The sequence below is a fragment of the Peromyscus maniculatus genome, chromosome 7, assembly GCF_049852395.1.
Source record: "Peromyscus maniculatus bairdii isolate BWxNUB_F1_BW_parent chromosome 7, HU_Pman_BW_mat_3.1, whole genome shotgun sequence".
Taxonomy (NCBI): domain Eukaryota; kingdom Metazoa; phylum Chordata; class Mammalia; order Rodentia; family Cricetidae; genus Peromyscus; species Peromyscus maniculatus.
In genome coordinates, this window is record NC_134858.1 from 39985906 (window position 1) to 39998999 (window position 13094).

The 13094-nt window shown below is 48.4% G+C and overlaps 1 protein-coding gene across 1 annotated transcript in view; it reads right to left on the minus strand.

Moving 5' to 3' along the window:
* Pou2f3 (POU class 2 homeobox 3) overlaps positions 1–13094 on the minus strand; it is an 88638-nt gene that overhangs the window by 44424 nt on the left and 31120 nt on the right. The window contains exon 3 of the mRNA XM_006981242.4: positions 10963–10997. Within this exon, the coding sequence (XP_006981304.1) occupies positions 10963–10997 (35 nt within the window). The remainder of the gene's footprint in view (positions 1–10962; positions 10998–13094) is intronic.

Here is a 13094-nt window from a genome sequence, read left to right on the forward strand (position 1 = left end):
CGTTCCAGAATGGACCCACAAGTTAACGGCAGTACTGGGCTCTGAACACCCAGGTCGAACCTCCTTGCTGCACAAAGGCTCTGGGGGTTTCAGTGACTGTCCAGAGAAAATGGAGATCTCAGATGAGGCCTCCTGTTCCTGCCTGCTACTCACTACCCTACCCTCCTCTCTAAAGAAAGACTGGGTCTGCTCGGTCCCGAGGGTGCTGCCCAAGCTGTGAATAAGGAGCAGCTGTTACCCAGCCTTAGGCCAAAGCATCAGATACAGCTGGCAAAGGGGGACAGATCTCCACCTCTGCAAAAGCACACGCGTTTATTGTTGCTTCCCCGTCCAAGCTTGGGGAAGCTCAGACCAGAAGATGACAGAGCCTTGGGGGAGGGGGGGAATAATGGCCTTTCTAGAAGCATCTGTAGCCTGACCTACCTGGTCTAAGTCCAGCCAAGAAGCCATCCACAGAAGGAGAAGAGATACTGGTTTCCCTTCATCGGAAAGTATTAAGGGCTGATGACTATTGGCAGACTCCTGACTGGATGTCAGACACTCTCGAGTATTGTATAGATCTGCATTCTTTCGTAAGACATCATGGGAAGTAGACACAGTTACTGCTCTCAAGTTTGGATAAGAAAACTAAGTTCTAGAGAGGAGCCAGCCAACAGAGCAACCTGGCTGTACCTCTCTATCAAACCACCCTGTGAAGGACAAGTAGAGCGTCGGCCGGGGTGAAGGAACCGTGTGGACCGGGAGACTCAGTGGCCCAGCTTTCAACCTGGATATTGTGGATAGTGTGGCATGGGGAATCCCTTAACCCCCTCACTGCCTCAGTTTGCTCATCTACAGACTGGGTTTGATGCCAGTTACCTAACAGAGTTGCTACATATGTTAAGAGAAATGATGTTTGTAAAACACTTCTTACAGTGTCTGGAACACAAATGCCAGTGAATGATCCATTACCATTCACACATGATGGCTGTGATGGAGAAATCACTAGAGTCACTTAATCTTGTCAATTATCTTCTGCCTGAAAACTCTGCTCCACCCCTCCCTAGTCACCCAGTCAAGCCAGCTTATTCTCTGCGGAGGTGGCCCTGGCTTACATACTCTCCATTCAATGACTCTCATTTTCTTGACAGAGGATTTGAGATGGGATCTCATGTAGCCTAGGCTAACCATCAATTTGCTATCTTGCTGTGGGTGACCTTGAACTTCCGTTCTTCCTGCCTACACCTCTCAGATTCTGGGAGCTGAGGTCCAGCACCTTCCCCAAACTGGAATGAGAAAGCATGGATAAAACACGTGCACTTTAAGAGAGATGAAGATGTGTGACCTTTTGCCAGCCATGGTTGGTACTTTGGCCTGAGGCAAGGTATCAGCTGCTCTCTGTTTCCTTGGCAGCAGCCTCAGTACTAAGTGGACAGTGGGCTAAGCTTTGCAGACAGAAGGGTAATGAGTGGCAAGAAGGAGCAGAAGCACCCAGCATGGTGGCGGTACACGCCTTTAATGCCAGTGCTCAGGAGGCAGAGGCAGGCAGGTCTCTGAGTTCGAGGCCAGCCTAGTCTACAGAGTGAGTTCCAGGACAGCCAGGGCTACACAGAGAAACCCTGTCTCAAAAAAAATAAAGAAAAAGAAAAGAAGAGAGGGAGAGAAGAAAGAGAGAGAGAGAGAGAAGGAAGGAAGGGAAGGAAGGAAAGGAAGGAAAGGAAGGAAAGGAAGGGAAGGAAGGGAAGGAAGGAAAGGAAGGGAAGGAAGGAAGGGAAGGAAGGAAGGAAGGAAGGAAGGAAGGAAGGAAGGAAGGAAGGAAGGAAGGAAGGAAGGAAGGAAGGAAGGAAGGAAGAAGCAACTCTCTAGGTCCTCCAGTGTTAGCACTCTGATGTTTTTTAGGCTAGATAGCAAACTGAGTTCTAGGAGACAGAGGCTGTGTTTTATTTCTGGGGAGCCTGTTTCCATGGCCGGGGGATCACTTCCTGTATCTCTATGGAGGACAACAGCCAGAGGTCCATCTGGCTCTGCCTCTTGGCGCGGCAGAAGCGGCATCCCCTTGGCAGGCAGAGATCAGCCCATTTGCTCAAGTCCCAGGGGTGGTTTTGCTGGCTGTCTTAATGACAGGCGGCTCCACTCAAATTCACTGGGCAGAGTCTGCATTCTAGTTGCGTAGTGCCTCGGGACACAGAGCCAAACAAGAGACATTTGTCCGTGTTACAAACAGCTTTCACGCTATCTTCAGACACTGGACATTTGTGCTGGCAAATAGCTTGTCTTTAATTTCCAAATTTACACCCCAATTCCATGTTGCATGCAAACACAAACTCTCTTTCGCCCTTCCCTCCGTCCCCTTCCTCCTTCCCCTCTTTGGCGAGACTTGTGAAGGCAAGCAAGGCTGGCTTTAAACTCCATCTACACCTGAGAATGACCCTAACTTGTGATCCTCCTGGCTACACCTCCTACGTGTTGGGATCACAGGTGTGCATCACCATGCCCAGCTCTTTTACACACTTTGTGTGAGTGTATGTGTGTGTGAGTGTGCATGTGTGCATGGGTACGCATCAGATATCTTCCTCAACCACTCTCTACCTTATCTTTTGAGACAGAGTCTCTCACTGAACCCATCATTTACCAATTGGCTTAACTAGTGGGGCAGAAAGCTCTGCGCTATGTGTTACGTTACATATGAGGGCAACCATGCCCAGATTTTTTTACAAGAGTTCCAGGGATCCGAACTCAGGTCCTCGTGCTTATTCAGTAATCAGTACGCTGACCAGAGCTATCTTCCTGGTCCTTCCGCACACTTAACATGTGCTTTCCCTGGCTATGCTGCTTTCTGTATTTCTCTTCTTTTCTTTTCTTTTTTTTTTTTTTTTCCAGAGACAGGGTTTCTCTGTGTATCTGTATATCCCTGGATGTCCTGGAACTCACTCTGTAGCCCAGGCTGGCCTCAAACTCACAGAGATCCGCCTGCCTCTGCCTCCCGAGTGCTGGGATTAAAGGCGTGCGCCACCACCGCCCAGTTTGTTTTTTCTTTTTGTTGGTGGTATACATCCAACACAGCTTCACAGAGGCCAAACAGATGCTTTGCCACTAAACTATACTCTCAGGCCCAATTTCCTTTATAATTGAAAAAAAAAAAAAAAGCCAGGCAGTGACGGCACATGCCTTTAATCCCAGCACTTGGGAGGCAGAGGCAGGCAGATCTCTATGAGTTCGAGGCCAGCCTGGGCTACAAAGTGAGTTCCAGGACAGGCTCCAAAAGCTATACAGAGAAACCCTGTCTCGGAGAAAAAAAAGTTTTTTTTTTTTGAGACATGAACACATTCTGTATCCTAAGCTGATTTTGAACTCACAAACTTGCCTCCAACTGGAGATGATCCTCCTATCCAGCCCCCTGGGAGCTTGGACTACATATGTGCATATGATGCCCAGTTCCATGTTGATGAGGACATTTTTGCTTTATTTTGCTTGAGCTTTACCAGATCGTAACAGTTTTTGAAAACCATGGCTTTTGAACTGCCAATGGATGGATGGTTTCAAACCCTGTCTGCGTATGTGCCCATCATGCCCAGAGAGCTGTAAGCAGACTGCCATCTCATGAATCCTTGGAGGAGTGTGCCCAAGGATTCACTTGTTGAAAGCAAGTTGTTTTAATTGTAAATTTCGAAGCTTATTCCTTTTTATTAAAATTATAGAATTTTATTAATTTTTATTTGTTTGTTTGTTTTTCTAGACAGGGTCTCTCTCAGAAGCCCTGGCTGTCTTGGAACTCACTCTGTAGACCAGACTGGACTTGAACCCAGAGAGATCCGCCTGCTTCTGCCTCTCAAGTGCTGGAACTAAAGGCATGTGCCACCACTGCCAGGCAAATTTTATTAATTTTTTAATATGGGGGGTCTCTCTATGCTGCCTGGTTGGTCTGGAACTTACTATGTAAACCAGGCTGACCTTTAACTCACAGAGATCTATCTGCCTCTGCTTCCCAAGTGCTGAGATTACAGAGGTGAGTCACCATGCCTGCAAATTTTTAAAATGTATGACAATTGCATTTTAAGGGGGCTTTTCAGAATCCTTTAATGATGGGTCTGATGAGGAAGCAATTTAGAAAGAAGTGTGAATGGGTATGGAGCGTGGCTCCAGTTTCTGGTTTTTCCTCTACCAGACTCTTTGTGTGTGTGATTCTGTAATTCTGGGGTCTCAGCAGTTTGTCATGGCCATTCACCAGAGCTCTATTTCCAGTATAGTACTGCCAGGCTCTTCTCTCCATTTTCCAACTACTTTGCTGCCTTGGAGCAAGGAGGGTCATTATGTAATGGTATCCTGTAATCCAGTTCTGCTTCATAGAAGTGTCAAACTATGGTTTGGTGGCTCCTCTTCTCCCTTCTATTCCCGGTGTTGGAAATTGAACTCAGAGCCGTGTGCATACTAGGTAAGCACTCTACCACTGAGCTACAGCTCTAGGCCTCCTTTTACTTTGTTTTTTGAGACAGGATCTCGCTAAGCTGTCTGGGATAGTGTTGACCTCTCTGTAGCCCAGGGAGGCTTTCCATGTGCTATTCTTCTACCCTAGTCTCTTGAGCAGCTGGAGTACAGGCCCAGCTACTTCTTTCTTTTATCCAGAACCCATCTTGGATAATCCAGCTTCCACGCAGAAGGACAGTTCTGAAATACTACGGCATCCTCGGAGCAACCAGAGAACCTGCCATCCTTCATTCTCAGTCTCCTGGGCCTTTCACAGGAGGCTCTGGGTTTCCTTCCGGCATGCTTGACCTCTCCCTAGGAGTTGTATCTGCTCATAGGACTCTTTTGTTTGTTTGTTTGTTTGCTTTTTGTTTTTTTCTTCTTCTTTTTTTATTTGATTTTTCAATACAATTCAGTTCTACATATCAGCCACGGATTCCCTTGTTCTCCCCCCTCCTGCCCCCCTCCCCTTCCCCCCAGCCCACCCCTCATTCCCACCTCCTCTAGGACTCTTAAACTTAGGGATTCACCCCTGGAATGTTACTATACACAGCCCCCCCGCCCCTCCTGCAAGACACACTCCATTTCTTCACATTGGAGTGGGAGTGCCTGTGGGCAGGGACCATGTTCCACTCCTTCCCCACTCCATAGCACCCTGCCAAGCGTAGGTCTGTAGAACTCCGCCAAAACCAGGCAGTTCTTCCTTTTCTCTTGAAGCTTAACTGGGCGCCCCGTGCAAGGAGCTTAGTCTGCTACCCACAGGCCCTCCCATGCCCGCTGTGGAGCCTGGTATTGCCACTCTGTGTCTCCCTCATGGGCTTCCCCAGAGAAGATGCTCTAGTACTCTGAGTCCCCAGAGACCTTTTCTTAAGCTGAATCTTGCTGATTTTAGAGAAGGTGCCCTGTGGAGCCAATGAATTAAATACTACAAGCCAGTGTGTGTCTTGGCAGCCACGGACAAGCTCAATGCTCTGCAGGGGCACAGCAGGACAACTGCTCTGTACAAGATGACAACGAAGTCAACAGAAGGACGTAGATAAGCCACACATAGTACCAGCGGGGCCCGAATGCTGCCGAGCTGGGACGGGAATCCCCGGGCCCCTGATACCCAGCTTGGAGGACAGGATGAAGATACTCTTCAACTTCCTTTAGACTCTCCTGGTGGCACTCAGAGTTAGGGGACTGAGTGTGGTGGCCCACGCTTGTAATCCTGGAACTCCAGAGATAAAGGCAGAAGGATTCAAGGCCAACTTTGGCTACATAGTAAGTACAAGGCTAGCCTAGGCTACATGAGACCTTGTCTCAAACAAAACAGAATAGGAAGCCTCCAAAACATTCAAGGCAGCCCCCATCCCTCTCAGGAGAGCCCTGCTTATCATTTAAGCCCCCCACGGGGTTCCCCTGTGTGACACCACCATGGCCTGGTTCTATGTTACATCTCCCCACCCCTTGCCTCCTTGGTCCCCAAAGCCTTTCTCGCCACTCTTCTTTTTAAGCCAATACTTTCATCCCTTCACAATCCCCTTCCTTGAAAGGGGGTTCTGCTGTACAAATCTCATTTCCTTAACTCCCATTCAACTCTCAACAATGGTTGCTTGGCATTTGCTCTCACCAAAGACTACACAGGCCACCGTCACTACCTGTCTCCCTGCTCAGTCTACCATCCCACTCGTAGACTTGGGGTCATCAGTATCTGCTTACTGTTCCCATCATCACAACCCCTGCCCCCCAACCTCAGTGCGGCTCTCCTCTGCTCCCTTTTGCCGGCCCTTCTTAGACTCACCTACAAGTACCCAGTCTTTACCCCATCTCTGAGAACTTCCTTGAGTGAATTCCTACTCTCCATCCCATCCCTTCATGGAGCCTGAGCTTCAGTCCTGACCCATGTCCAGCTTGGGCTCCAGATCCAAACTTCTCACCACCTATGGAATACCTGTACCTCCCTATCCTCTGCCCTCCCTCTCCACCCACCACAAGATGAAATGGCCTTGGCTCTGTCTTTTTGTCCTTGGAGGGCAGTCCTACCAATGCTCAGGAACCTAAAGGTCATATCTTACCCTTCTCTTTTTTGGTCCTCGTCCAACATGTTGCCCTAACACCCCTGATCATATCTCAAAGTAGGCTCGCTCAAATCTGGGACTCTTCACATCCAGTGATGTACTAGTCACAGAAAATGCTCCGGTCTGTGTGTTCAGGTTCTTGTGTAAGGGGCACACACCCATGTCACCTTTGATCTCTATAACTGCCCCATGTAACAGATATCATTATTCTCCCCATCTTCCAGATGAGAAGACTGAGCCACATGGAGATAGAAGAACATGCCCAAGGTCACACAATCATATACCACAGAGCCAGGATTTGAGCCCAGGTGAAGTGACTCTGATGATACACCGAGCATCAGCATCCTTGCTCTCATTCCTGGCTGTAACTTACTCACCTGTCCATTACATCACCACCCCACTTAACCTTTCCAGCATCAGTTCTCCATCCATCCTCTTCCTCGCCCCTGTGTCCTGTCAGCGCTCTGCCCTAAACTGACTTAGTTGTTTGAAATGCTTCATGGCTAGCACACAGAGATCTCTTTTGTTTATTTGTTTTATGAGACAGGGTTTCTCTGTATAGTATTGGTGCCTGTCCTGGATCTCACTCTGTAGACCAGGCTGGCCTCGAACTCACAGAGATCCACCTGCCTCTGCCTCCCAAGTGCTGGGATTAAAGGTGTGCGCCACCACTGCCTGGCCAGAGGTCTTCTTAATTTGGCCCAACCCACAGCTCCTGCTTCATCTTCTGCCAGTTCATCCCTGATCCTCTCCAGTTCCCCCAAATTGAGTCTTTCTCTGCATGAAGTCTTCGTAGTCACTGTCCTCCACGCCTGGGACACTCTGGACACTTTCTGCCAGTTAGAGTCCCACTGTTCCTTAGCCACCCACTTCCAGGGCCCTCATTTCATAGAGATTCTCAGGCAGTATTGCGGAGCTCAGCGCCCTCCTTCCTCACAGAATCCTCTGCTCAGACTGTGATTTCTCTTCTGGGAATCAACAGAGGGTAGCGATGTGCCTTGCTGGGTCTTCCTGTGGTTGCTCCAACATTACAAAGGATTCTTTTCACCACATAGCTCAAGATTAAAAAGTCTAGAAAACCTTTCTGGAACCTACATCCCCTTGCATTCTACAGTTCAGGCAGACTCTTGACCCCGGTTCTTTTATAAGAAAATAAATAACGCCAGCTGAGGTAGCACACTCAAGATGTCAGAGGCAGGAGTCAAAAGTTTCAAGGTCATCACCGGCTACCTAGTGAGCTTGAGGGTAGCCTGAGCCACTTGAGACCCTGTCTCAAACAGACAAAAAGTGGAAGCCTGAGTCCAGCTCATTAGTGGTTCCTTCCCACACAGACGATAAGAATCTTGGAGATCATCATATCCAAACCTCTTCATTTTGTTCATGAGGAAACACAGGACAGGCAACACTGGAGGCCAGGATTTGCCCCCATCCAGGCATCTGGCCTCTGCCTGCTACCTCTCAACCCCACTGTACCTGCTCTGGGAGGAAGAAACACCTCCACTCCTGGGTCCTCTGCCTGCACTCCACTGTCTCCTAAAGGTCACGGCCTCAGCGTGGCCACACTTCACGCACAGTGGGTGAGTCAACACCCCTGGCTCATGTAACTTCAGAACTGCAGTTCATCCAGCTCCAGGCTGCAATTCCTAGTTGCACCAGCTAGCCTGGGGCTTCTGCACAGGGGCTACACCCAGGGCAGCAGACTCTCTCACTCCAGGGAGTCTGACAACAGCTTCTTTGTGTCTGAGCACAAGCATGCTTTCCTCATGTCCTGTCCCCACTCCCTCCGCCTCCCGTTTAGTCATCATGAGGTCATATGCAGTCTCTGCTCCCAGGCCTCTCCCCAAGGATGCTGTATATAGATGGAGAGATGCAGAGGAGGATTCAGCAAAGCAACCAAGGGAAAATAAGCTCTGGAATCAGAGGCGTGGGTTCAAATCCTGGCCCAGCCAGTTGACCAACTGCATGACCTTGGTCAAATTGCTTAATCTCTCAGGTCCTTGCTGAAAAAGGCGGGGCTGCCTGGGAGGCAGTTTCTTCACCTGTAGAGTCAGGATAGCAACACATAATTATCTCCTGGACCAAGGTAGGAATGATATGAGATAAGGAGCCTGCAGCATTGGTGGTCAGTGATTGTGGGCTGCCTTCCCTTGATGAGAAGTACAGAGGAAGTAGACATGACTGCCAGGCAGGGCCTGAGGTGGGATAAAGCTCTGAGCATGTGGATATTGAGATCTGATGGCCTTGGAGGGACAGCGGCAGAGAAGAGGAGCCTTGAGAGGCTGTGACTATACTATGAGCAAAGACCCAGGGAAGTGTGCAATGCCTAGGCTGCATGCCTCTCCCTCCAACTCCCTCCCCAGATGAAAACTCTGTTCCATCTGTTCTTGTTGGTGTTAAGAACCCAGAGGCCAAAGAGCAGCAAGACTGGACTGAGAGATATACAAAGGGCCAGAGCCTCCATGTGGACACACAGTCCAGCACAAGGGCTTCTCAAGCTGCATCACACAGGTGGCCAAACACACTGCCTGGCATTTGGCATGGCCACCTTTTGGTGTGAGTTCACCTCCTTGACTACTCACCAAAGCCTGGTGGTGGTGAGAAGTGGGCCCAGGCTGAGGGGCACCAGACCTCAACCTACTCAATATTCCTTCAGAGTTACAAAATCGTTGGATGTCCATTGATTTTTTTTTTTTTCTGGTTGAATCCCCCTGCCCCTCATACCACCTTTTTATTTTATTTTGTTAAGTTTAAGGTTAGAGAGAGTTAGTTGAGACAGGGTCAAACTCTGCACCTCAAACTGGGCTCAAACTCATAACAATCCTCCTGCCTCCCACAGTACTGGCTGTACCAGATGGGGACTCCCATGTCTGCCTGGCTGGAACTTGCTCTCAGATAAGAATCTGTCTCCCATCTAACGACATTGAGCAAGAAGCTAATTCTGTAGTCTTCCTGTCTAGTTATTTCAGAATTTATTATACTGCATAGGCTGGGAGTCCTTCTTCATAGCCAAGCCAGATCTCTCTTCAATGTGGCCTATGTCCCTTAGTCTCCAGGGCAGAGGGAGAGCAGTTTTCATTTGTTGGCAAAATTCTCAGCCTTCCTCATGAACAAAAGTAGATCATTTGTCTGCCTGAGATTTAGGACTCTAGATTATCCTCTTTTTAATCATGAAGGACGCTTCTAGAATGAATAACCTTTTTAGGAAATGTTTGTAGTAACTGTGGATTCCCTCTTCAGATAAGAGAACACAAGAATATATACAACTCATGTATTATACATTTGACCCAGCTCCTTTCCAGATTTCCACTCAAGCCTGGACTGGGGGTATCAGAGTACAGGGAAGGAGCCTGGTGATCACCTGAGACCACACACACACACACACACACACACACACACACACACACACACACACACGTAGACCCACATGCACTTAAAGTTAACCAGCCAGAGGCTGGCAGAAACAGGAGCAAACACCCAGGCTTCCTGGCCTTAGCCTCACCCTCTAACTTCCCATCATGGTCAGCAGACCAGCCTTCTGCTCCCCAACACACCCTGCCTTCCGTTCCCTATCCCAGACTTCCCATCAGCTTTTCACCTAGAGGTACATGTCAGTTCAACTTTCTCTCTAGCCATCCCCACAGATTTCCCTGCTATCTTCTACTCCATGTGGCTCTGTGCAAAGCCCTTCCAATCTAAGACTAACGTCACCTACTTTGGGTGCCTTCCGAAGCGCCTAAGCTAGTGCCTCCGTTTCCCAAGCCTGGTTACACACTCCTGTTTTGAGACGGCTGAGCTTGCTATGTATGACCTTGAATTTCTGATCTTCCACTGTCCTCCGAAGTATGAGAATTTCAGGCATGTGCCATCGTGCCCAGTTTCCTGGATACTATGGATGGAACCAAAGGCTTCCTGCATGCTAGGCAAGCACTTACCCCACCCACCCCCAGCTGCTTCCCCAGGCCCCAAGTACTCCTGTCTGAATGCGCCTGTCCCTGCTGTGGCCTCTATCATCTTAACTGAAGTCAAGAGTTTTACAGTTAACTTTAAGTGCATGTGCGTCCGCATTTGTGTGTGTGTGTGTGTGTGTGTGTGTGTGTGTGTGTGTGTGTGTGTGTGTAGGGTCTCAGATGATCACCGCTTTGTTCCTTGGGGCTTGGTAACATCCTCTCCATCATCAGACAGTCCACATCATAGATCCACTGAGGCTCAGTCAAGAGCAGAGCTTCTGCAGGTAGTTCTCTCAACTACAGCCAATGTGATCCATGCAAAAGCTGCCCCACTGATCAGAGCTCCCTAGAAGGGAGACTCAAACTCTGGATCATGGTGGTGGCAAGGAGGATGGACTTGGGGTCCTTTCATCCTGAAAGCTAGATGACTGAGAAAAACCACCAACCAATGCTCTATTTGTCTGACAACCCCAGAATTTCCAGGTTGAATGTCTTCTGACCCAAGTTCTTACCTGTCTGTTGAAATCGAGGCCATTTCGGTCATTTCCTGGAAAGAGATAACAGATACAATATAAGTATTAGTCCCCAGTGCAATCAGGAGAGCGACAGATGGAAAAAAGGATGCTGGGGCGGAGAGCTGACTTGCCTACAGCCATCTTCCTGTTCATCCTGTGTTCCGGAAACATAAAGGGGAAGTCTCCTCCAGAGGAATGAGCAGCCAGGGAAAGATTCACCTGGAAGGCGGTGGAGGGCTGACTTGCCCAGGGTCACACAGCAAGATAGTCCCTAGGATAGGCGCTTTATCAAACCAACCGGAGTGCTGAATCTATCACATAAAGCCTATCCCCCAGGTGTTCTGTCCTTTACTGATAAGCAGGAGGGGGCTGATAGGCAGCAGTAAAGGGATTGTCCTAAGGGGACTGACAGACACTACCAGCCCTGCCCTCTGGGCATTATGATGCCTAAATCCTGTCTGGTATACAGCTACCTGTCTTTTTTTTTTTTTTTTTTTTTGTTGTTGTTGTTTTTGTTTTTCGAGACAGGGTTTCCCTGTGTAGCTTTGGCACCTTTCCTGGAACTCCCTCTGTAGCCCAGGCTGGCCTCGAACTCACAGAGATCCGCCTGCCTCTGCCTCCCAATGCTGGGATTAAAGGCGTGCGCCACCACCGCCCAGCTTACGCCACCACCGCCGGGCAGGTATCTGTCTTATCCTGCCAAGCCTTTCCCGCTTTGCCCACTTGTATTTCTTGTTGTTTTTTGTTGTTGTTTTGTTTTGTTTTTCCCTCTTGTTTCCTTTCATTGTTGTTGTTTTAAAATGGTCAAGTGTAACTGGGAATGGTGGCCCATGCCTTTAATCCCAGTATTTAGGAGTCAGAGACGTCGGGATCTCTGAGTTCTAGGCCAGCCTGGTCTACAGAGAGAGTTCCAGGACAGCTGGGGCTACACAGAGAAACCCTGTCTCAAAAAAAAAAAAAAAAAACAAAACCGGTGGTCACATATAGTCCAGACCTGTCTCTCCCCTGAGGATGACTTTCAACTCCTCACCCTCCTACCTCCACCCCCTAAATGCTGGGATTACAGGTGTGTGCCACCACATCTAGCCTTTCTCTTTCTTGACAAATGTTATATTGGAAAAATAAATACATGCTTCACAGAAAAGCTGCTTGGTGCAAAAGCCTAAAATGACGGGAAGATCGCTCTGTAGAGACACAACCACAACTAACATTTGGGGGTATTTTGTAGTATCCCTCCCTCTTCTTGTTCCAAACTTTTTTTTTTTCAGATTTATTTATTTTTATGTGCATTGGTGTTTGGCAGGCATGTACGTCTGTGTGAGGGTGTTGGATCCCCTGGAACTAGAGTTACAGACAAGTGTGAGCCGCCATGTGAGTGCTGGGAATTGAACTGATGCTCTTAACCGATGAGCCACCTGTCTAGTGCCCCCTGCCCTCTTTTCTGAGGCACAGTCTCATGTAGCCTCAGTTGTCCATGGTATGTAGCCAAGGATGACACTGAACTCCTGATCCTCCTGCCCAGAATTCCAGTTTACACTATGCTGTGAATGGAACCCAGGCCTTTGTACATGCTAATCAGTCACCCTATCAACTGGGCCATATCTTCGGCCCATTGTATAACCTTTCTTTCTAGTTTTTCTTTGTGGATGTTTATCATCTGTCTAGACTCTTACCCTTTTTCCAGAGAGTATCGTAAATGTGCTACCCATGGCTATTAGAACTATGACTATGCCTCTTATGCTTGCAAACTTCATTTTAATGGCTACACAACATGCCATAATTGGCTTAAATATATACATATTGCTAGATAAACTGCTTCCATTCTTTGTAGTTTTTGTTTTTTTGTTTTTTGAGACAGGTTTCTCTGTGTAGCCCTGACTGTCCTGGAACTCACTCTGTAAACCAGGCTGTCCTTGAATTCACAGAGATCTGCCTTTCTCTGCCTCCCAAGTACTGGGTCTAAAGGCATGCGCCACCACCGCCTGGCCTGTAGTTATATTCTTATATTCAGCTATCTCTCAATGGGAGAAGCTGCAATACAACCTTCCTTTGGGCCCTGTGGACTACCGACTCCTTTAGTGCAGGGAAGATTCATATTTGTTAAACACTCCACTGTACATCCAGCCAAC